Source organism: Saimiri boliviensis, chromosome 14 (genome assembly GCF_048565385.1).
Source record: "Saimiri boliviensis isolate mSaiBol1 chromosome 14, mSaiBol1.pri, whole genome shotgun sequence".
Lineage (NCBI taxonomy): Eukaryota > Metazoa > Chordata > Mammalia > Primates > Cebidae > Saimiri > Saimiri boliviensis.
In genome coordinates this window covers 2,934,160-2,958,201 of record NC_133462.1, presented here as the reverse complement: position 1 = coordinate 2,958,201, position 24,042 = coordinate 2,934,160, and the positions used below count along the sequence as shown (strand labels likewise).

General features: G+C 43.5%; 1 protein-coding gene and 1 non-coding gene across 2 annotated transcripts in view; both read right to left on the bottom strand.

Annotated features, from left to right (window-relative positions):
- The window catches only part of NLRP11 (NLR family pyrin domain containing 11), a 32,843-nt gene extending 14,772 nt beyond the window's left edge, over positions 1–18,071 (bottom strand). Inside the window, exons 1-3 of the mRNA XM_003944051.2 lie at positions 17,795–18,071; positions 3,468–5,040; positions 2,551–2,712 (exon numbers count right to left, since the gene is read on the bottom strand). Coding sequence (XP_003944100.1) covers positions 2,551–2,712; positions 3,468–5,040; positions 17,795–18,071 — 2,012 coding nt within the window. The remainder of the gene's footprint in view (positions 1–2,550; positions 2,713–3,467; positions 5,041–17,794) is intronic.
- On the bottom strand, positions 12,199–12,361 carry LOC120362917 (U1 spliceosomal RNA). Its single transcript, XR_005578707.2, has one exon. It is a non-coding gene; the product is annotated as a U1 spliceosomal RNA (small nuclear RNA).
- Positions 18,072–24,042: the final 5,971 nt, after the last annotated feature.

Below are 24,042 nucleotides of genomic sequence, written 5' to 3'. Positions count from 1 at the left end.
GAAGACGAGGTAGTAGGAAGGGGTCAGTAAAGGTCTGAACATCTCCACAATTTCTCCTGCCTGCCTTACTTCATTCTAGAATAAAGATTCTTGGTGTGGATTACGTCCTCACACATTGCTCTCCATCTTACATTTCTAGTCAGGTCCAAAGACTATTGCTAATTCCAAGGTCAGCCTGTTGACCATGAAGTAATCCCTGGGTCTTTATTGTGTGTTCGCCTTACTGATTTTCGTAAGCAGGACTCACGAGTGGGATACAATGAAAATGTACATCCACATGCGTAAATTTAATCATGCTTTTCTATACTGAGAGCAAAAGCCGTAATACGCTGATGGCTGGTACAGCCACAGGAACAAGCACATGTAAATCATTCCGTTTCAGCAGTCCTAGCCAGAGCAACCAGGCAAGAGAAAGGAAGAAATGGCATCCAAATAGGAAGAGCAGAAGTAAAACTACCCCGTTGGCAGATGACGTGATTCCATATCTAGAAAACCCATTAGTCTTGGTCCCAAAGCTTCTTCAGGTGATAAACTACAGAAGTGTCAGGATCCAAAAAGAGAAAAATAAAATCAATGCACAAAAAACACTAGCATTTCAACACAGTAACGACAGTCAAGCTGAGGGCCAAATGAGGAATGTAATCCCATCCACAATTGCCTCACAAAGAATACCGAGGAATACAGCTAACCAGAGAGGTAGAAGATCTCAAAAGAAGAATTACAAAACACTGCTCAAGGAGATCAGAGGACACAAACAAATGGAAAAAAAAATTCCATGCTTATGGATGGAAGAATCAGTATTTTTCAAATGGCCATATTACCCAAAGAAATGTACAGATTTAACCCTATTCCTATCAAATTACCAATGGCATTCTTCACAGAACTAGAAAAAAAAAACTATTTTAAAGTTCACATAGAGCCAAAAGAGAGCCCCAATAGCCAAGGCAATCCTAAGCAAAAAGAACAAAGCTGGAGGCATCACACCACTCAACTTCCAACGATACATAGGCTGTGGTATCCGAAACAGCATGGTACCGGTACACAAACACAGAGACCAGTGGAACAGAATACAGATCCCAGAAGTGAGGGCACACAACGGCAACCATCTGATCTGCAGCAAAGCTGACAAAAATCAGCAATGGAGAAAGGGCTCCCTTTTCAATACATGGCATTGGGATAACCGACTAGTCACATACAGAAGACAAACAACGCCTTCTTCACACCACATACAAAAAACAACTCACATCCTCAGAAGCACCGTCGATCTTCATCTGGAAAACACCAAGAAAGAGCCTCCTCTGAGCTTTCAGATTCTGCCCTTGCTCCCTGATTGGCCATTTTTAAACACAGTATCCAGAATGAGTTTCTTAAAATGCAAGCTATAAATTATGGCATCTCTGCCCCAAACCCCTCAAAACTCCTCACCTCACTCCAGAAAACCCAGTCCCGACGCTGGCTTACAACACCACGATCTTGCCATACACACCTCTGAGCCATTTCCCTGACACCTCTCACACTGGTCTAACCACGTAGGCCTCTGAACACAAAGCCTTTGTTTCACGCGTCTCTCCCATCCCCGGGAACCACCAGCAGTTGTTTCTTTGATTTCTTCTCTCACCTCATTCAAGTCTTTGTTCAAATCCCACTTTCTCTGTGGAACTTATTACCACAGCCTGTACCCTTCCACACCCCCAAATACCCACTCAGGCACCTGTCCCTGCCATTCTTTTCCCCATAGCACTCTTACCCTAAAATACTTTTGAATGCACGCACTTCTTATGCTTTCCTATACTCTGTCTCATCAGATAGCCAAGCAAGGACATTTGTGTTTTTTCCCCTTGGATATATCCCAAGTGCTTAGACTAACATTTCCAAGTAAGCATTCTTCTTGAACGAAAATAAAGCTAACTCCTGGGCTTCCAGAATCCTAAGAACATCATATATGTTGGTGTGTGCTGAATAATTTAGTGACAGTCCCTGTCGAGCTACCGTAAACTCAGATACTCAGATAAATACTGTTTGAGCAAGTGCAGCTGCTTTTCACCTGATTCTAATGCCTCCCTAGGACAGAAACTGCCAGACTCCTACACGGACCCATTTCGGCTTTCTTCCTTAAGATAACTCCAATTGTTACTGTTTCTTCCTGATTGCAAGAGACTATTTTCCCAGTCCCCCTTGGCAGTTATATGAAGCTGTGTGAGGACAAGATAAACAGGCCAATGAGATGCAAGCAGAAGTGATACAAGAAAGAGCTCTGGAAAAGCTCCCTCAAGGAAGCTCCTGAAGCTTAGAGATAAACCTTTCCTTCTTCCTTCTGTTGCTTCCTGCCTTGAAGGCAGCCATGTTGGCTGGGACCCCAGCGTCATCGTGGCCCAAGGTCATCTTTATCACAGATACACTAAAGATGGGAGAGAAGTACAGAAGGAGCCTCGGCCCTGATGAGCCTGACCTGAAAGTGGGTTTTGTATATTGTCTTCTCCCAGAGAAAGAAAGAGAGATCACTGTTCTGCCTGGGGGAACATCGAAGGCAGAGGTTGATATAGTGCTTACCTAAGTGTACGAAGGCGACAGCTAGGATGCTCCAGGGCTCTAGACAGGATCCTTTCTGAAAGGTTATTAAGGTCGCTGTCAAAAAGATGCAGCTCCTGGAGATTCTCCATTGTGCAAGAAAGAGAGCAGATGTCTCTCCAGTAGACAAGGCTCTTCATTTGACTACATGGAAGAAAAATCGAGTTTTCCGATAGAACTGATTCAACTCCAGCAATTTAAGAAACATGTATATTAAAGTATCTTTTGAGAGTGCCTGTGATGTCACTCAGACTTAATACCAGGCAGCAAGAAATAAAGGAGGATCAACCATGAAAACTCAATACTCAGACCCACTGAAATAGTTGGTGACTTCATATTTAGGTAAGATACAGCAGAGTGCAGGGCCCTTAGATGTGAGCTTAAATATTTTAAAGCGTCCTATTAAAAATACGTATCACAAGTTTTGTGCTACCATGAACACTCCTGTAATGTAACGGTGCAAGGTTTATTTCTCTTTAACCTATATAACAGATCTGAAGAAATTAGGTCAAACCACTGGTTCACAACGAGGCACGTCTGCCCTCCAGCAGACATTTGGCTATGTCTGAAGATTTTTGTTGCTGTCACAGCTGGAGAAAAGGAAATGCTACTGGCCAGAGGAGAGACCAGAGATTCTGGTAAGCCACTTACAACACGCAAGATAGACCCTCACCACAAAGAATGGGCTGGCCCAAGGGGTCAGCAGTGCTGAGGTTTAACTCAAACTTTCAGTTTAAACAGAAGCAGGGACACTGAAGTCACTGGTCTGATTAGACGCTAGGTTGGAAACCGAGTTCATTATGGTCCCGAGTTTGTCTTGTTCTGATCAACCAGCTAGAGCTGGGCAGGTCTCAGCAAAACAGGAAAGAGGATTTTTTTTTTTTTTTTTAAAGACTCACCTTGCAGTCGGCCTCACAGTTGGCTCTTGGCTTTCGAACATGCGTTGAACACTCAACTTAAGCGTCTGCATATGACGGCAGTGCTCCAGACAGTATAACGAGACCATCATATCCTGGTAGGTTTGAAGGTAAACGGTAACCTCTTGCAAAGGGTCCACAGTCATTTTAACAAATTCTTCCTCCCGATTCTCAAAGAGACAGTAAAACAAAGACACGTGGTTCGTCAGCTTTTCCGTGCCTTGGCCCAGACGTTTCATGTATGCCACTGAGTACTGCCTGAAGGCATCTACTCTCGGTAGCTGGAAGCCGAGGGATGTCTCGAGAATCTTTCTCCTGTTTTCATTTAGAAGGCCATAAACGAAAGCAAACACTTGACTAAAGTCACGGTATAGTTCTCTCTTCTCTTTATACTCTCTCGTGCCCGAGGGGAGCTGGCAGGGAGGTACTGACATCAGATACGCAACGGCCGCACAGAACTCCTGGAGAATCAAGTGGATGAATTTGCAACGGTTTTGATGAGTGCTGCTTGGCAAGAGAATATTCAAGGTCTGCAACACGGAGACGTCGGCCTCAGTGAGCCCGACGTAGCTGAAGTCTTCCCCACTGAAATTGAGGGTGTTTTTGAACAGTCCTCCCGCAGCCAGCGCACACAGACGTTTGAGGAGGCTTAGGTGATACTGATTGGCAGTAAGTCCAGCCTCTGATGTCAACGCACCAGCAAGGAAGTGGGCATGCACATCCGTGGGAGTCTGGCAGCAGCGTTTGAGATCCTGCTCCTCCTTGACCCTCAGCTGATTCAGGGCAGAGCACGTGATCCAGCATAAGATGGGGACTCCGCACAGAGTCGTAAGCATTTCGTTGTCGTGAACAAGTTGGAGGGCTGCCAAAGCCCTCTGGCGGTCACTAAAGAAAGAGTTAAAATACACCTCCCTCTTCCCATTACAGAGATGCAAGGTGGTGAAGATATCCGTGTTTTTCCAGAACATGTTTATGACATCGTCACTCGTGAACCTGGAGGAGATGAGGAACCAGCAACCCGGAGCCAATTTTCTCTTCAGCAAACTGACCAGGAGAACTGGAATTGGAACTCTCTGGGTGCTGTCACTACACAAAGCGTGTTCGTCGATGTTTAACTGGAATCTTACGTTGTCCAAGTCCTCGAGGATGAAAAGGACTTTCCCAGGATCAGACAGGATGTCTGCGATGGGAGCCTGGCGGTCGGGCCAGTCCTTGGCGATCAGCTCAGCCAAGCTGATGTTAGTCATCTGGTTTATTTCGTGAGCAGTGAGGGGAACAATGTACGAGATCGTGTCGCGCCACATGTCACCGCTGAGCCACCGTGTCACGGCCATTCTTAGAATCATCGTTTTGCCAGAAGCCTTCTCTCCCATCAGGAACACATTGAGATCCGTTGCTGAGTAACGGCTGGTAGGATCATAGGCTAAGTGAATTACGTAGAACACATCCGCTGCCACGTCAGAGAAAAATTTATAATGAAATTCTCCCAAAATGCGGTTTTCCCATTGCAGCGTGAATTTTCTCCTCATGAGAGCTTTGCATGCTTCGCTGTTGCCTGAGCCAGCATGTACAGGGCAGAAAGAAACGCGAAGTTAAAAGTTTAAGATGTAAAATCAGGCTGGGCGCGGTGGCTCAAGCCTGTAATCCCAGCACTTTGGGAGGCCGAGGCGGGTGGATCACGAGGTCAAGAGTTCGAGACCATCCTGGTCAACATGGTGAAACCCCGTCTCTACTAAAAATACAAAACATTAGCTGGGCATGGCGGCGCGTGCCCGTAATCCCAGCTACTCAGGAGGCTGAGGCAGGAGAATTGCCTGAACCCAGGAGGCGGAGGTTGCGGTGAGCCGAGATCGCGCCATTGCACTCCAGCCTGGGTAACAAGAGCAAAACTCCATCTCAAAAAAAAAAAAAAAAAAAAAAAAAAAAAAAAAAAAAAAGATGTAAAATCAGTTTTACCTTATTTTCATGTCTACAGAAAAAGTATGGTAGAAATTTTTACTTACTACTACTCATCACAAAGATATAGGTACAAGGATATTTACTATCGTATTGCTTTATTTGTTTTTGAAACAGTCTCACCCCGTTGCCCAGGCTGGAGTGCAGTGGTGCAGTCTTGGCTCACTGCAGCCTCCACCTCTCGGGTTCAAGCGATTCTCCTGCCTCAGTCTCCCGAGTAGCTAGGATTATAGGTATGCACCACCACGCCCAGCTAATTTTTTATATTTTTAGTAGAGACGGGGTTTCACCATGTTGGCCAGGCTGATCTCAAACTCCTGGCCTCAGGTGATCCACATGCCTTGGCCTCCCAATGTGCTGCGATTCCAGGCATGAGCCACTGCACCCAGCCCATGTTGCTTTAAAGGAAAAAGGTTGAATAAAACCTATTCACCCATACAATGGAACAGACGTCTATTTAAGCATTGCTCGTTATCCTTCAAGGGCATCCCTCTCATTTACTTGGCATCAGGGACATATTTCTTCCTTTTTGGGGTTCCATAGCATTTTACGTAGCCTTCAGTTAGAATGCTTAGTTTCACACCCAGCTTTTCCTTTGAGGGAATTCCTTGAGTTCAGGGATGGTTTCCTGGCATGAATTAACCTCGAAGCGGCTAACCTGTTACATCTTTGCCCATCAGTCATCAGGTGCACATTCATCTCTCCTTCTGTTTTCTGGTTTATGCATATCATTACTTAAATCCTGACCATTTAATGAACTACATAAGATAAATGAAATGATATATGGAATAAAGCTAAAATTTATTGTAGGGGTCTGTTAGAGGGGAATGGGGAGGGACAGTGGTGGGTAGGGAGTTGGGGAGGGATCACATGTGGAGAAATGCCAGATATAGGTGACAGGGAGATGGAGGCAGCAAACCACACTGCCATGTATGTACCTATGCAACAATCCTGCATGATCTGCACATGTACCCCAGAACCTAATGTGCAATAAAATACACTGAAAAAATTTATTGTAGGCTGGGCGCGGTGGCTCAAGCCTGTAATCCCAGCACTTTGGGAGGCTGAGGTGGGTGGATCACAAGGTCAAGAGATCGAGACCATCCTGGTCAACATGGAGAAACCCCATCTCCACTAAAAATACAAAAAATTAGCTGGGCATGGTGGTGTGTGCCTGTAATCCCAGCTACTCAGGAGGCTGAGGCAAGAGAATTGCCTGAACCCAGGAGGCGGAGGTTGCGGTGAGCCGAGATCGCGCCATTGCACTCCAGCCTGGATAACAAGAGCGAAAACTCCATCTAAAAAAAAAAAAAATTATTGTACAGGGAGTTTTATTCCTTGAGAATAGACAAGGTGACACACTGCAAAAACAAAAACAAAACAAAAAATAGTAAGACATAAGTAGAAAGCTATCATAGAGGTATGATACAGAAATGAGCCTAAATAAGTGAATCCCCAGAGGGGAATTACTTCTTCTTTCATGAGCAGATACCTGAAAATGTTTTTATCCCTGGGGCAGGGGCAGGCAGAAGAGGGAGAACGCAGATGGGATAAATAAAAGCTAGCTAATGATTAACAGTAGGGCTGGCGTGCTGGACCTGGATTAACTGGAATGTGACACACCTGCCTGCCCCAGTGGAGATGAGCCTGACACACGCACGGGCCTGATCCCACCCTCAAGACTACATGGCTGCAAAGGCCCGATTTAACACATCTGAACAACCTGGCAGACACAGGGCATTCTCCTTACTGTTTTTATATGCGATGTTCAGCAAACAGTAAAAAATTCAGATTCAAAAAAGCAGAAAACTGTGATGATGATGATGAGTATGGTTCCTGATTATGAATTATGATTCATAATCAGGAAAAGAATCTTTGGAAGATGTCTATTTAGGGTGGGTTTTTTTTGGCCAATTTATTGATTAGGTTATCTATTTTCTTGTTACTGAGTTCCTTACATATTTTGGATATTAGCTCCATATAATACATAGTTTACCAATATATTTTCTCCTAATCCATGGGTCTCTTCACTCATCTCCTTTGCCATACAGAGACGTTCCAGTTTGAGATTTTTATATATATATATGTATACACACACACACATACACACATACACATATACACATACATGCACACACACACACACACATACAGACACACATATATACACACATACACATATACACATACATGCATGCACACACATACACATACACACACACATACAGACACACACATAGACACACATACACACACATATATACACACATACACACATACACATATACACATACGTGTACACATATACACACACATGCATACACACACACACACACATACACACACACGTAAGAGAATAAGTACGAGATAAGGCATTTGTTACCTTCATGTCAACATTGCACATTGGAGCATATCAAAACATCATACTGTCCCCTATAATTATGCAGAGCTATTTGTCAAAAGCAAAATTTAAAAAACGAAAGAGAAGCATATGTACATATGACCCAGCTTTTGCAATTAGAAAGAATTTTCTATGTTTCTTAATCTATTACGTATATATACCCAATATATTATGTATACAGAGTATACGAATCAGATGGACGCTCCCTAACTTAAAATACTCACTCTGCAAAACAAAGAATTCATTGGAATGGCTGATTGGCAGATGGCACACAGCAGAAGAAAGGATGAGGAAACAGCACTGGCCTTACAAACAGAGGAAACACAATCACAAAACCAATCAGGCCATCAGGGAACTGTGATACGACATCCAGGGGCGACTGCAAAATACATGTAATGACAGGTCCAAAAGGAGAGGGGATGAAAAGGTTTTCAGCATCACGAGCCAGAAATGCAGATGAAAATCACAGTGAGATCCTCACGTCACACCTGTTAGGATGGAAATTATCGGGACAACAAAAGGTAAGCGTGGCTGAAGAAGTGGGGAAAAGGGAAGCCCTGTGTATGGTTCGTGGGGCTGTCAATTACAGGAGTCATCATGGAAAATGACGCAGAAGTTCCTCAAACAATTTCAAATACAACTATCCTTTGACCCTGAAGCTCTTTCTTGAGAACACGTTGTGGTCAGAAAAGTCTGTCAAGGACCTTTGTATTTTCTATCAACTTAGTTTAAAACCTTGAGTTTATTCTTTAGTGCATTTCTTCCTTGTCACCGTTTATGATGAGTGAAACCACCACCACCACCACCACCACCAGGATACGTCTTTACTCTTCCCCCAAATCTCCTGATTTTCAAGTTCATAATGTGGATTTTCTACCGTTATTTCAGGCAACAACCCTGCTAAATGTTCCACTTGTTAAGGTTCCTACCTGCAAAAGTCCACTGAAAGTCAAAGGCATGTTGAAAACATATCAAAACGGTAGAGGATGGCCAGGTGCAGAGGCTCACAATAGCAAAGACCTGGAACCAACCCAAATGCCCATTGACGATAGACTGGACAAACATTAATTTTAAACATTAATTTTAAACATAGGAGGGTAAAGTTGGAGAATTCTCCTAGAAAACAGAACAAAAACATACACCATGGAATACTACGCAGCCATAAAAAATGGTGAGTTCATGTCTTTCGTGGCGACATGGATGAATCTGGAAACCATCATTCTCAGCAAACTGACACAAGAACAGAACACCAACCACTGCATGTTCTCACTCACAGGCAGATGTTGAAGAATGAGAACACACGGACACAGGAAAGGGAGCATCACACAATGCAGTCAGTTGGGTGGGGGTCTAGGGGAGGGACATTGGGGAGTGGGGGGATGGGGAGGGATAACATGGGGAGAAATATCAGATATAGGTGATGGGCGGAGGATAAAGGCAACAAACCACCTTGCCATGTGCGTACCTCTGCAACAATCCCGCGTGATCTGCACATGTACCCCAGAACCTAAAGTACAAAAAAAAGTGGGTACAGAAGAAACATACTTCATGATAAAAGCTGACTGACAGACCCACAGCTAGTATCATACCGAATGGTAAAAAGCTGAAAGCCTTTCTTCTAAGATTGAAAACATGACAAGGATAGCCGTCGTCACCACCGTTATTCAATGTAGTACTAGAAGTACTCGCTAGAAAAATCAGACGAGAGAAAGAAATAAAGGGCATCCAAATGGGAACAGGAGAAGCTGAGTTATCCTTGATTACAGGTGATATGATCTTGTATTTGGGCAAAATCGAAACATACCACACACACACACACACACACACACACACACACACACACACACACCCTATGGAACTGATAAACATTCAGTAAAGTTTCAGGATATGTAGAATACACACAAATGCATGTGCGTGCATGTGCGCTCTCTCTCTCACTCTCTCTCTCTCTCTCTCTCTCTCTCTCTCTGCATTTCTCACACACACACCCTATGGAACTGATAAACATTCAGTAAAGTTTCAGGATATGTAGAATACACACAAATGCATGTGCGTGCATGCGCTCGCGCTCTCTCTCTCTCTCTCTCTCTCTCTCTCACTCTCTCTCCCTCTCTCTCTCTCTCTCTGCATTTCTATACACCAAAAGTGAACAACCTGGGAAAAAAAAAATCAAAGTAATCCCATTTACAATAGCTACAAATAAAATTAAATACTTAAAAATTAACTCAACCAAAAAACCGAAAGATCTCTGAGGAAAGCTTATAAAACACCGATGAAAGAAACTGTAGAGGACACTAAGAAGTGGAAAGGTATTCTGTGTTGATGGATTAAAATAACTGAGTGTTAATGTTTAGACTACCCAAAACAATTTACAGATTCAATTCAGTCCCTATCAAAATACCAATGACATTCTTCACTGAAATGGGAAGAATAATTCTAAAATTTATATGGCACCATAAAAGATCCACAATAACCAAAGCTATCCTAAGCTGAAAGAACAAAACTGGAGGAATCACATTACCTGACTTCAAATTATACTATAAAGCTAAAATAAACAAAATGGCATAGTACTGGCATAAAAACAGACACATGTCCTTATAGTAGAACGATTTATAATCTTTTGTCTTTCCTGCCTCTAACTTGCTGGGGACTTCTGTTGCAACCCTTAAGAAACTAAACTGGGTGCTAGGAGCTGCCTTTGTGTATAGAGATGTAGATGGCAGTGTGGTGTTTAAGAGAGCTACCAGGCCATTCTCCCAGGGATGAGGATTTGCAGAGCAATTTACAATCCTTTGGATTATAAATCGTTCTACTATAAGGACACGTGCACACGAATGTTCACTGCAGCACTGTTTACAATAGCAAAGACCTGGAACCAACCCAAATGCCCATCGATGATAGACTGGTCCGGGAAAATGTGGCACATATACACCATGGAATACTATACAGCCATCAAAAACGATGAGTTTGTGTCCTTTGTAGGGACATGGATGAACCTGGAAACCATCATTCTCAGCAAACTGACACAAGAGCAGAAAATCCAACACCACATGTTCTCACTCATAGGCGGGTGATGAACAATGAGAACACATGGACACAGGGAGGGGAGCATCACACACTGGGGTCTGTTGGGGGGAAATAGGGGAGGGACAGTGGCGGGTGGGGAGTTGGGGAGAGAAGGCATGGGGAGAAATGCCAGATATAGGTGATGGGGAAGAAGGCAGCAAATCACACTGCCACGAGTGTATCTGTGCAACAATCTTGCATGTTCTTCACATGTACTCCAAAACCTAAAATGCAATTTAAAAAAATTACACTAAAAAAACCAGACACATAGATGAATGGAACACAATAGAGAACACAGAAAAAAAAAAAAAACCCTACCCATTAACAGTGAACTGATTTGACACAGGTGCCAAGCTAGATATTCATGTGAAGAATGAAATTAGATCCCTATCTCTTGCCATATAAAAAAGTCAGACCAAAATGGATCACAGACTTAAATGTAAGACCTCAAACTATGAAACTATTACAAGAAAACATTGGGCAAACTCTCTGGGACATTGTTCTGGGCAAAAAGTTCTTGAGCAACACCCCACAGCACAGGCAATCAAAGCAAAAATGGACAAATGGGATCACATCAAGCAGCTTCTGCACAGCAAAAGATACAATCAACAAAGTGAAGAGATGACCCATAGATGGGAAAAAAATATCTGCAGACTACCCATCTGAAAGGAGCCGATAACCAGAACATAGAAGGAGCTCAAATAGCTGTATAGGAAAAAGTCTAATAATTTCATCAAAAATGTACAAAAGACTTGAACATCTTTCAAAACAAGATTTACAAGTGGCAGACAGGCATGTGAAAATGTGCTCAACATTATTGATCAGAGACATGCACATCAGAGCTACAGTGAGGTATCATCTCACCCTGGTTAAAATAACTTATATCCAAAAGACACACAATAACGGATGCTGGAGAGGCTGGAGAGAAAAGGGAGACCTCATACACTCTTTTTTTTTTTTTTTGAGACAGAGTTTCGCTCTTGTTACCCAGGCTAGAGTGCAATGGCGCGATCTCGGCTCACCGCAACCTCTGCCTCCTGGGTTCAGGCAATTCTCCTGCCTCAGCCTCCTGAGTAGCTGTGATTACAGGCACACGCCACTATGCCCAGCTAATTTTTTTTTTTTTTGTATTTTTAGTAGAGACGGGGTTTCACCATGTTGACCAGGATGGTCTCGATCTCTTGACCTTGTGATCCACCCGCCTCAACCTCCCAAAGTGCTGGGATTACAGGCTTGAGCCACCGCGCCCGGCTTCTCATACACTCTTAAAAATTTTTATTTTTCTTTATCCAGGGGAAAGCATGAATGCAGTCCCCACTATCACAAATTACGCAGTGGAGTTTGCCACATCTGGGGAAATTGGAGGGGCCAGCACATCTGGGGTGCACTGGATAAGCCTCACTCTGGGAAAACCACCTTCGTGATCACGGTATCTCCCTCGCCAGGTAAGTATGGAACCCTCATATACTCTCAGTGGGAAAGTTAGTAAAACCACTGTGGAGATCAGTTTGGAGGTTCCTCAGAAACCTAAGAATACAGCTACCAGAGGACCCAGCAATCCCACTACTGAGTATATACCCAAAAGAAAGGAAATAAGTCTATCAAAGAGATGTCTGCAGTACCATGTGTGTGGCAGCTGTGTTCACAAAAGCCAAGACTTGGAAGCAAGAAAGTGGGGTACATATAGGCAATGGAGTACTCTTCAGCCATAAGAAGTGTGAGTTCCTGTCATTTACAACAACATAGTCGGAACTGGTGGTCCTTAAATGAAACAAGCCACACACACAAAGACAAACATCACGTGTTTTCACTTATTTGTGGGAACGTAAGACACCACAAAAACAACTGAACGCATGAAGATAGAAGTCTGGTTACCAGAGTCTGGAAGGGTAATAGGGTATGGGATGGGGTGCAGGTGGGGTTGGTTAATGAGTATAAAAAAAAAACCCACCTAGTATTTGATAGCATGGAGTGACATATAGTCAGTAATTATACATCGTAAAATAAAAGTATAATTGGATTGGAACACGAAGGATAAATGCTTGAAAGGGCGAATCCCCCATTTCACATGGTATGATTATTACACATTGCATGCTTGAACATCTCTTGTACTCCATAAATATACATACCTGACATGTACCCACAAAAATTAAAGATCTATAGTATAATTTCTTTCATCTCAGTTGACTTTTAAATTTGAACATTCAAATAAAAATAATTTAGAAGTCACGTTGCCAAACCTACTGCTAGTAATAACCTAGTTGATGTGTAGGAGTTAAACATTAATTCTAGTTACATTTTGAAGGTATGGTTTGAAATGATCTTTTAAAAACAAGATTTGTCATAGATATTTGAGGTTTATAACACGGCGTTACGGGATACGTATAGATCGTGAAAGAGTTACTCCAGTGGGAGAAGTGAATCAGCATTACCGTCCAGTTACTTGTGTGTGTGACTAGAAGAGCTGAAGCACACTTATTTAACAGAAATCCCTGCAGATCTCTGGACTTGTTCATTGCACATATCCGCTGCTTGTTGGAATGACCAGTTTAAGGAACCCTGCTTTCTTGAGTTATTAAAACACTGAGCCTGTATCGCTTGACATGAAAAGGCATATCAAAAGCAGCTCTGCCAAGGTTCTGAATCGATTAAACACAACTGGGGTTCAGACGCCAGTGTGGGTAACTCACTGTCTGTGCCCTTAACCAAGGGAGTGTCTGAGCAGCGTCAAGCAGAGCGCGTTCTTGGGTTTGGCTTCCTTTTCCTGCCACTGACCCTGTCCAGGAAGCAGTTAATAGCAAGTGTTATTTGAAGCACCGGCCCGTCACCATCCACTCTCCACTGGGCTTAGGGCCTCACCCTCAGGTAAATGGAAGCTATCGACCTTTGAGCAAATCGCAGAGGTCAACAGTGGACTCTTCGCCCGAGAAGAGCATCTGCCAGCAGTGGGCGAGGTGGATGTGGCTCCCCGACTCACCGAGGAAAAACAACACACTGGGTTCTCCAACAGGACTTCAATAGCTCACGCCTGCCTTACAGTATCACCTCTTTATCCATTAGAGATTGCTTCTCCCTTCCAAATTGTCCCATCTAGGTATGTTGATGTAACTCATTGGTGAAAACCTTGGACGGGTATCTATGAAAACCGATAAATCGTTACTCCTTCGGAAGCAGCCGCAGAATGGGGATGGCTTAAGATGCTTTTAAGCTTCTATCTGAAAATGCTTATGTGGAAATTCGGTAAATCAAAATGGGCCTGAGTATAGCATAGAGTGTGACTTTTTTTTTTTGGATACAGGTATTGCTTTGTCACCCAGGCTGGAGTGCGGTGGCGTGATCACGTCTCACCGCAGCCTCAGCCTCCAGAGTTCAAGCAATCCTCCCACTTTGGCCTCCCAAGTAGCTGGGATTATAGGCATGTGCCACCATGCCTGGCTAATTTTTGCAATTTTTTTTTTGTAGAGTTGAGGTTTTGCCAAGTTGGCTAGGCTGGTCTCAAACTCCCAGCTTCAAGCAATCCGCCTGCCTCAGCCTCCCAAAGTACAAGCATGCATCACTGCACCTGGCCCAACTTTATTTTTACACATTTGTGTCTGACTGGAAAGTTCCGGAGGGCAATAGCTATTAATGTTGGCTATAGCTCCAGGACATGGGATTCCAGCTGACTTTAGTTTCTTTTTTGTGGTATTCTTTGAATACTGTATGCTGTAGGTATTAGACTTTTTTCTGGTTGTAAATTTGTATGCGAGAAGATGTGAAAAATGAAAAAGCAGCTTTCAGCTTTCGAATAAGGTGGGCGAGTGAGATATGCTAGCCAAATTTCCCTATTGCTCACCTGATTCTGCTTCAAACTCTATGTCTTCTCATTTTCTGCTAGAGGTTTAAATCTGGGACCAAACCTGGACCTGGCTCACGAGATGGTTTTAAGTTTTAAGCCATTTAAACAATGTGAAATAGTTGCCAACAACTAAATGTTAAAGAGGCAGACACTCCAGATCTGGGTTCTCATTGCATCCGAAGGTCAGGTAACACTGGAGTCTCACTACCATGATCAATTAACCAACAGCAGTTTAGCAGATGGTCAATTATTTGTTTTAGGCTATGACTGGAGACAACCTGAAATCTCTTTCTCTATATGACCAGTTCAGGGACAGCAGTAAGTCTGAACATATTGAAGAGGGAGACCCAGGCTTCTCAGATCAACTTCCCCTTTTGACTGTCATGCTGCATTTCAATAGAAGAAAAGGTTGACCCACGAGTGCCTCCAGTTTTACCTTCCTGTAGGTGACAGGCTAGGCCTTGGGGAAAGTTTCCAGAAGGTACTATTTTTACTTAAAACAAGATCAAACCAGAAACCTTTTCACATGTGAGTTTTTTTTTTTTTTTTTTTTTTTGAGGCGGAGTTTCACTCGTTACCCAGGCTGGAGAGCAATGGCGCAATCTCGGCTCACCGCAACCTCCGCCTCCTGGTTTCAGGCAATTCTCCTGCCTCAGCCTCCTGAGTAGTTGGGATTACAGGCACGTGCCACCATGCCCAGCTAACACATGTGAGTCTTAAAACTGTAAACCGGAACCCTTTCATATGTGATTCCTGAAACTGTAAACCAAAACCTTTTCACGTGTGAGTCCTAAATCTATGAACCCAAGATTCTTCCACGTGTAACATCTGAAGTATAAGCCTATATAAAGGCAGAACCTTCCTTTGTTAGAGGAGCTGGGTTTTCGACAAATTACTGCCTGGTCTCCCGGCCGAATAAACTCCTCCCTCCTTTATTCGGTGTTCAAGAGATCTATTTCCCCGCGGCCGCTCCTGCTGCAATATATTTTATCTAGACCTGGCAGCTACTTTGTACATTTTTAGTACCTGTCTGGCTTGTCCCTGTAAGTCTTTCTAGATGCCTAGAAGATAAACAATGGATAGAGCCAGGCACGGTGGCTCATGCCTGTAAGCTCAGCACTTTGGGAGGCTGAGGTGGGCAGATCACCTGAGGTCAGGAGGTCGAGACCAGCCTGGCCAACATAATAAAACCCTGTCTCTACTAAAAATACAAAAAATTAGCCAGGTGTGGTGGCAGGCGCCTGTAGTCCCAGCTACGCAGGAGGCTGAGGCACGAGAATCGCTTGAACCCGGGAGGCAGAGGTTGCAGTGAGATGAGATCGCGCCACTGCACTCCAGCCTGGTGACAGCGTGAGACTGTCTAAAAAATAAAATAAAATAAAGATAGTCACGTGGAGAGAATACAGTCATGCATTCTTGCCTTGTTTCTGGTTCTGCCAGTAAAGCCCCTTCCTCATCCTTCTTTTTTTCTTATCACTAGAGACAAATTAAAAAACATGGCTTCAGGCTGCTCAAGGCCTAAAACAAATAAGGTGAGAGGTGGACAAGGGTCGAGGGTACTTCAGACTCGATTTACGATCTTGGTAAGTTCTCTTAACCCCTCAGGGATTCGGTTTTCCAACGGGAATACGTGATTGTATCTAGGACTGGACACAACCCGAAATCTTTTTCTCCATATGACCAGTTAGGGGACAGTAGTCCCTTCAGCAAGAGGCTGAATGAGCCAGTGCGGATGGTCTGCTTAGGAGGCACCCAGGATGCTAACTCTCCAGGATCTTTACACAGAGCTCCCTACCTTTCTGTGGCTAGATCTTTATCGTTCTAGGACAGAGCTCCATGCTGGGAAATCTGCTCTAGCATAAGTATTTTCTTCGAGTCTAATCCTTTGGCTGGCTAATTTCATATAAACTAGTTAGCCTAAAAGCAGAAAATAAAGGTAGAATCAGAAAGTCATAAGACAGGATGTGACCCACATCCAATCCATCCCCAGTCCTCATGTGACTTCCAGGTCTGAAGACTGGTTCTTTAGGTATGGAAAACTCACATATCAAAACCATGAAGCTAATCGATTCCATCAAAAAGTGGAGCCAGGACGTGAATAGACACTTCTCAAAAGAAGATATACAAATGGCCAATATCCTATAGTCCTTGAGAAGATAAAAATATGAAAAAACGCTCAACATTACTCACGATCAGGGAAATGCATATCAAAACCACAATATGATTCTACCTTACTCCTGCAAGAATGGCCATAATAAAAAATAAAATGTAAAAAGTAAATCTTGGAGTGGATGTGGTAAAAAGGGAACACGTCTACACTGCTAGTGGGAATGTACACCTTGCAAACAGTGTGGAGATTCCTTAAAGAACCAGAAGTAGAACTACCGTTTGATCCAGAAATCCCGCTACTTGGTATCTACCCAGAGGAAAAAGTCATTATACAAAAAAGATACTTGCATACATGTTTATAGTGGCACAATTCACAATTGCAAAAGTATGGAGCCAGCCCAAATGCCCATCAATCGGCAAGTGGATAAAGAAACTGTGACTACACACACACACACACACACACACACACGCACACACACACACACACACGCACGCATGTGTGCACGCACAGGACTACTACTCGGTCATAAAAAGAAACGAAGTAATGGCATATGCAGCAACCTGTGTGAACTGGAGACCATTATTCTAAATGAAATAACTCAGGAATGAAAAACCAAACATTGCGTGTTTTCATACGCGGGAGCTAAGCTGTGAGAATGCAAAGGCATGAGAATGAATCGTTGGACTTCAGGGACTTGGCGGACGGGTGAGAGGGGGTGAGGGGTAAAAGATGACAAACTGAGTACCGTGTACACTGTTCAGGTGGTGAGTGCACCCTAATTTTAGAAACCGCCACTAAAGAAGTTATTCACATAATCCAACACTGCCCGTTTCCCAAAACCCTACCGGAAAACAAATAAACAACAAAACAAAGCCCATCACCAAGCTTCCTGTGAAGTACCCCCGATCTCTACGCACGCTTCTCAGCACCCCACTCACGGTTTCGTCTGTCAGTGATCCTCTGACAAAGACTGTACTTATGCATCCTTTCAAATATGCTAAAGGCCATATTCCACACGTGCTGCCCCTCGTAAGAGATGGCCAGCAAGGCAGGCAGTTGCTCCTTTGGTGTCTCTGAATTAATCTGTGGAATCTTCAGCAGGTTCAAGTCATAAATCATGCGTTGCAGATAATTCTTAAAAATCTGAAATTCCCTGTCACTAAGACTCTCTAGATACCACAGCAGGTCCCAGTCAGTAGAGTCCGGTTCTGCCATCTTACTTCTCCAGGGAAGGCAGACTTCAGAGAAGGGATTTCGAGGAAGAAGAAGGACGAGATCTAAAAAACAGACGGGGAATCAGGCAATCAAACCACACGGTAATGCCAATTCATTCAAAGCTGACATCACAGAAACTTCCCGTGGTGTGACAGAAGCGCCTTTCTGATAGGCCATCAACCACAGGTCTGAACGCTTTATTTCTAGGACAATGACCTTGTGCATTGATCCTGGCCAACTCCTAGGCTCTATTAAGGTAGAGCATCAGTGGTGTTAGAAGGGAATGTTCTTCTTGTGAAAGTCATCCCTGATTAGCAAATGGCATATAGATTGGGAGTTGGGTGTCATACAGGAACTTTGGAGGGAAACAGTTTCTTTTGAAAGTGAGTGTCACCCCTGGACTGACTGGAAATCTACTCTTAGGGTCTCTTACAAGATATGCTGTTGTATATGAAACTCCTCTATGATAAAAGAATCTGTATGGCAACTGGCAGTATTTACAACGACTATACTCCTTGAAGGTATGTCATTGATACCTGTAAGGACTCTCTACAGCAGGTGTCCCCAAACTACGGCCCGTGGGCCGCATGCGGCCCCGAGGCCATTTATCCAGCCCCCCGCCGCACTTCAGGAAGGGGCACCTCTTTCATTGGTGGTCAGTGAGAGGAGCACAGTATGTGGCGGCCCTCCAACGGTCTGAGGGACAGTGAACTGGCCCCCTGTGTAAAAAGTCTGGGGACGCCTGCTCTATGGGATATCTATAAGGCCTCCTATGAAGATACAACCATTATCATAATAAGCAAATAGGCTGTGTGTGGTCTTGTATGCTGCTGAAAAGAAATCTAAGTTATGATGTACTCTATTCTGTCCCATTACTAGATAAATGAGCCCAGGGCAGCCCCTAGGTGAGTTGTTCATTCTAGGCTGAAATCTGTTAGTGCATAAAGCCCACTGGCTTCAAACTCAAGTTTTTTATGCATCCAATTGTTTTAAACACAGACCAGATGAGCAGATTTGTAGCCACGTAGAGCCCGCCTGCTTTGCATAGCTCACGAAACTGCTCCCAACAGGTGCCAGCTGCAAGCTTCTCTGCCCTTTGGAGCTCCTGGACGCAGGAGGTCTGCCTCCCCACTGTGCTGAGTGGTATCGCCTACAGACATGTAGGTCGCCTGTCCAATTCTACCTCACCTCTGCAGGGGTTCCCCATCTTCCTCTCCTTTTGAGTAGGGACCCATACACTGTAGCCCCGGGACAGGCTCCTGCTGTGAAGGACGTGCCCCACACGCAAACCTGTGAATATGTCACCCCAAAAAGGCATGTGCATACCTGCCACCTCTCAGTTCTCTTTTCGCTTGACCAGTTTCCAAACCCCTTGAGCCTCCTATACGTGTGAGTTTCAACGTCAGTCTAATCCTGATATCCTAAGAAGTCAAGATTGCAGAGTTGTGTCTGAAGAATCCATCCCAGAGCCTTGACCCAACACAGTCAAGGCACTCACTTAGATTTTTCTTTTTTTTGAAACAGAGTTTCACTCTCTTTGCCCATTAGAGTGTAATGGCTCGATCTCAGCTGACTGCAACCTCTGTCTCCTGGGTTCAAGTGATTCTCCTGCCTCAGCCTCCCGAGTAATTGGGATTACAGGTACATGCCGCCACACCCAACTGATTTATTTATTTTTAATAGAGATGGGGTTTCACCGTGTTGGCCAGGCTGGTCTTGATCTCCTCACCTCAGGTGATCCACCCACCTTGGCCTCCCAAAGTGTTGGGATTACAGGCGTGAGCCACCGTGCCCAGCCCACTCACTCAGATTTTATCACAATGAGGGAGAAAGAAGATCGGATCAGACATGAGTGGACTGGATTGGCAACATCTCCGTGGTTTTATGTCAAATGCTTTGACACAGAGAACAAAGGATCAATAGTGCCTTTGGGGGAGTAAATGAATGTTGGAGAATGGCAGGTATCTGCTGGAAGCTAAACTGCTTAATCTCCAACCATGAAATAAACCTAACTAGATACTCAACTGTAACTGGCTGTCGGGCATAAAGAAACCAGCAGTGAAGCTGGTAAGATGAACCAAATACCAGACAGAGTCTTTCTAAGGTACGACTGGGACTTAATATTTAAGCAATATTTAATCATGCCCTTGTCTTGAGATTTTTCTGATTTCATACTACTATATAGGATAATTTAAGGAATGTTCCATAAGCTTTATGTTTAGTGACTCGGGGGCTTTGTGTATCTGACCTTTGAAGAATAATATGTAGACAGAAGCAAGGGATGAAGGTAACATACAAGAGATAAGATTTTAAAGTTATCACTGATTTAAGAACTCTAGGCCAGTGCAGCGGCTCACACCTGTAATCCCAGCACTTTAGGAGGCCGAGGTGGGTGGATCACGAGGTCAAGAGATAGAGACCAGCCTGACCAACATGGTGAAACCCCCCTCACCTAAAAATACAAAAATTAGTTGGGCATGGTGGCATGCACCTGTAGTCCCAGCTACTTCGGAGGCTGAGGCAGGAGAATTGCTTGAACCCAGGAGGTGGAGGTTGCAGAGATCCAAGATGGCTCCACTGCACTCCAGCCTGACAACAGAGTGAGACTCTGCCTAAAAAAAAAAAAAAAAGCATCGCAATGTGGTCAGATGAGTGCATGAAATGTTGGTATAAAAAAATGTTTTGTCTTTTGGGAAAAGTAAGTAATAAGAGTTTTTAATACACATATACTTACTGACTCAACATTGCATTTTTTTTTTTTTTTTTTTTTTTTTGAGGAGCGTATGAAGCAGAGTCACTAGGCATAAAGCTTACGGAATACTCCTTAAATTATCCTACTTAATACTATAAAATCAGAAACACCTGAAGCCTGACAAGGGCACGATTAAATATTTCTAGTGCATTATCATATATTATTAACCCACTTAAAAATCATACTTTAAAGAACACAAGAAAACGCTCATATAACAGTGTTTAGGGAAATATGAGCTGTTTGAGTCTAAAGGGAACTCCATTTTTTGCTGTTGTTGTTGTTGAGACAGAGTTTCACTCTTGTTGCCCAGACTGGAGTGAAAAGGCACAATCTCAGCTCACAACAACCTCCGCCTCCCAGGTTCAAGGGATTCTCCTGCTTTGGCCTCCCAAGTAGCTGGGATTACAGGCATGCACCACCAATGCCTGGCTAATTTTTGTTTTTTGTTTTTTTTTTAAAAGTACAGATGGGGTTTCTCCATGTTGGTCTGGCTGGTCTCGAACTCCCAACCTCATGTAATCTGCCCACCTCAGCCTCCCAAACTGCTGGGATTACAGACGTGAGCCATGGAGCCTGGCGGTAACTCCACTTTCTTAGACAAATGTATTAGAGGGAGAAATACAGCTGACTCCTGGACCCAGAAGTCAGTGGTGCCAGCCCCCAGGCAGTCAAAAACTCATGTATACCTTCTGACTTCCCCAACACTTAACTACTTATAGCTTAATATTGGCCAAAAGCCTTATCAATAAACAGTCAATTAATACATAAGTAGACTAACATCTATATTGTATGCATTGTATGCAACATATCTTTCATTTTCTAAATATTTCTAGACTGCCTGGTTCATCTACAAGCTCATACATCTCCCCCCAACTTTTCCAATAAATGTATTTTTGAAACTTCACGTAAGTGGACCAGTGCAGTTCAAACCTGTGTTGTTCAAGGGTCCACTGTAAATCTGTTACACACAGTCGTGTAACACAAGTGTTTTCTTCTTTTAAATCTTGGATCTAGGTGTTTTTCCCCCGCTACGGGAACAATTTGATTAGGGATTAGTAAGTTAAACCTCACCAAGTCCAACCCTTTCCCAAATTCCCAGACTCTTCCCTCTGACTTCTGTTTCACCACTGCCTTTCCTTGAGCCCTCTCCTTGTAACTGATACTTATTCTAAGAGGCTTCTGAGTTCAGGAGTCAAGTTTATTTCCTTCTAGTGTTATGTTTCTCTAAGAAAGTGTGGATACTTGTAGACTCAGACAGTTCATATTTCCCTAAACACTGTTGTACGAGCTGTGTTCTTTAAGGTATGGTTTTTTAAGTGGGTTGATAATAATGCAGCAGAAATAGGTAATCATGCTCTTCTCAGTCTTTAGGTGTTTTATACTATTAGTAGGATAATTCAAGGAATATTCCATAAGCTTTATGCCTAGTGACTCTGCTTCAGAGCTTCCTTAAAAATAAATGTGGCCGGGCATGGTGGCTCATGCCTGCAATCCCAGCACTTTGGGAGGCTGAGGTGGGAGGATCACACGAGATCGGGAGTTTGAGACCAGCCTGACCAACATGGAACAACCCCGTCTTTACTGAAAAATACAAAAGTAGCTGGACATGAGGCGCACACCTATAATCCCAGCTATTGGGAGGCTGAGGCAGGAGAATCTCTTGAACCTGGTAGGCAAAGGTTGCAGTGAGCCAAGATCACACTGCTGCACTCCAGCCTTGCTGACAGAGCGAGATAATACATACAATTTTACGTGTCAACTAAGTTTGCAAAAAAAAAAAAAAAAAAGGACGACACAGGTTTACCCATGTACATTCGGAAAAGGTAAAACAGCTTGGCTTGCCCATGGTAACTTCAGTCATTTTATTGCCCACCAAATTATTTCCAGCTTCTAACCAGAGAGAAAGCTAGAGAACCGATGTGACAATGTAATAAAAAAAAGACTTTAAAATCCAAAGCAGCAAATCGGCCAGAAAGGTAACTCACCAACGCCGACGCCAGGGCTCCCCAGCTGGTCTAAAGCAAGCAAGCCCGGAAGTGGGAAGAAAAAGGCTGTGCCTGCCCCGTGATGAGCCAGCTGATGCCCCTCTCTATTGGCTAAGGTGGGTTCTTGATAACCTTCGCCATGGAAGGGAAATACTGATGCACCTGTGTGTTTCTTCCCACATGCCCCTGGTGTCTTTCTCCACCCAGGACTAAACAGGGTCTGCTGATCAGAAGACGGTCCAGACCCGGTTTATGATGTTGGAGCTCATGGGGCATCTAACCAAGAACCTCCAAAACAATTGATTTGGGCAGTGCCAGAAGGCAATAACTTCTCTACCAATAACCTCAATTTCGGATAACCATCTATACCATAAGCTCCATACGGGGAATATGCCGTTTAGTCTACACCATTACCTGGCGAGGATCCTTTCAAACCTGAGGAAAGTCACAAATATATGTGGAATGAATGCAACCAAAGGCATGTTTAACAGGTGATAGAATTTGCAGAGACACTCCCTAGATCCTCCACCCAGGGGTCCCTGCTTGACTACCTACTGGAATCACCTGGAGACCTTTAACGCTGACTGATGACTCACTCCCATGCGCAGGTATCTGCTTTAGTCACGAGGGAGTATGCTCTGGGTAGCACCGATAAATTTAACTCCTCATATTGAAGAGATTAAAGAAAAATAGGGGCATCTTAAGAGGTGCAAGAGGGGAAATATAAAAAAGTCTACATGTAGTCATGCTTTTAGATGTATCTTTGTAAATTAGGAAATAAAGGAATTTCCTTCACCCAGTAAAGGGTTCCAAAAAAGCAAAAGCAACCAAAAATCTCATAATGGATGGGAAAATGATGAAAGAATACCCTTGACAATAAGACAGAACAGACAAGGCCTCCATCACCACTATTATTTCAACATAGTAAAGCAATTCATTGGGACAAGAAAAGCGATCCATCTGAAAGAAAGAGGCAGAATTGTCAAATTTGAGATAATTTGAATATCCGTGCAAACTCTCTACCCTTAATTCTATTGATAAATTGTTAGGATTCAAAGCAACTTTGGTGAATATAAATCAACATAAATATCTGATTGTATTTCTCTGAAAAAAAAAAAAAAAAAACAACTAATTGGAATTTAAATTTTAAAGGATGCCTGTGCCGTTCCAAGAAAAATATAAACTAGAAATAATTCTTATAAGAGAATGTAAACCTTATTGAATGTGATATACC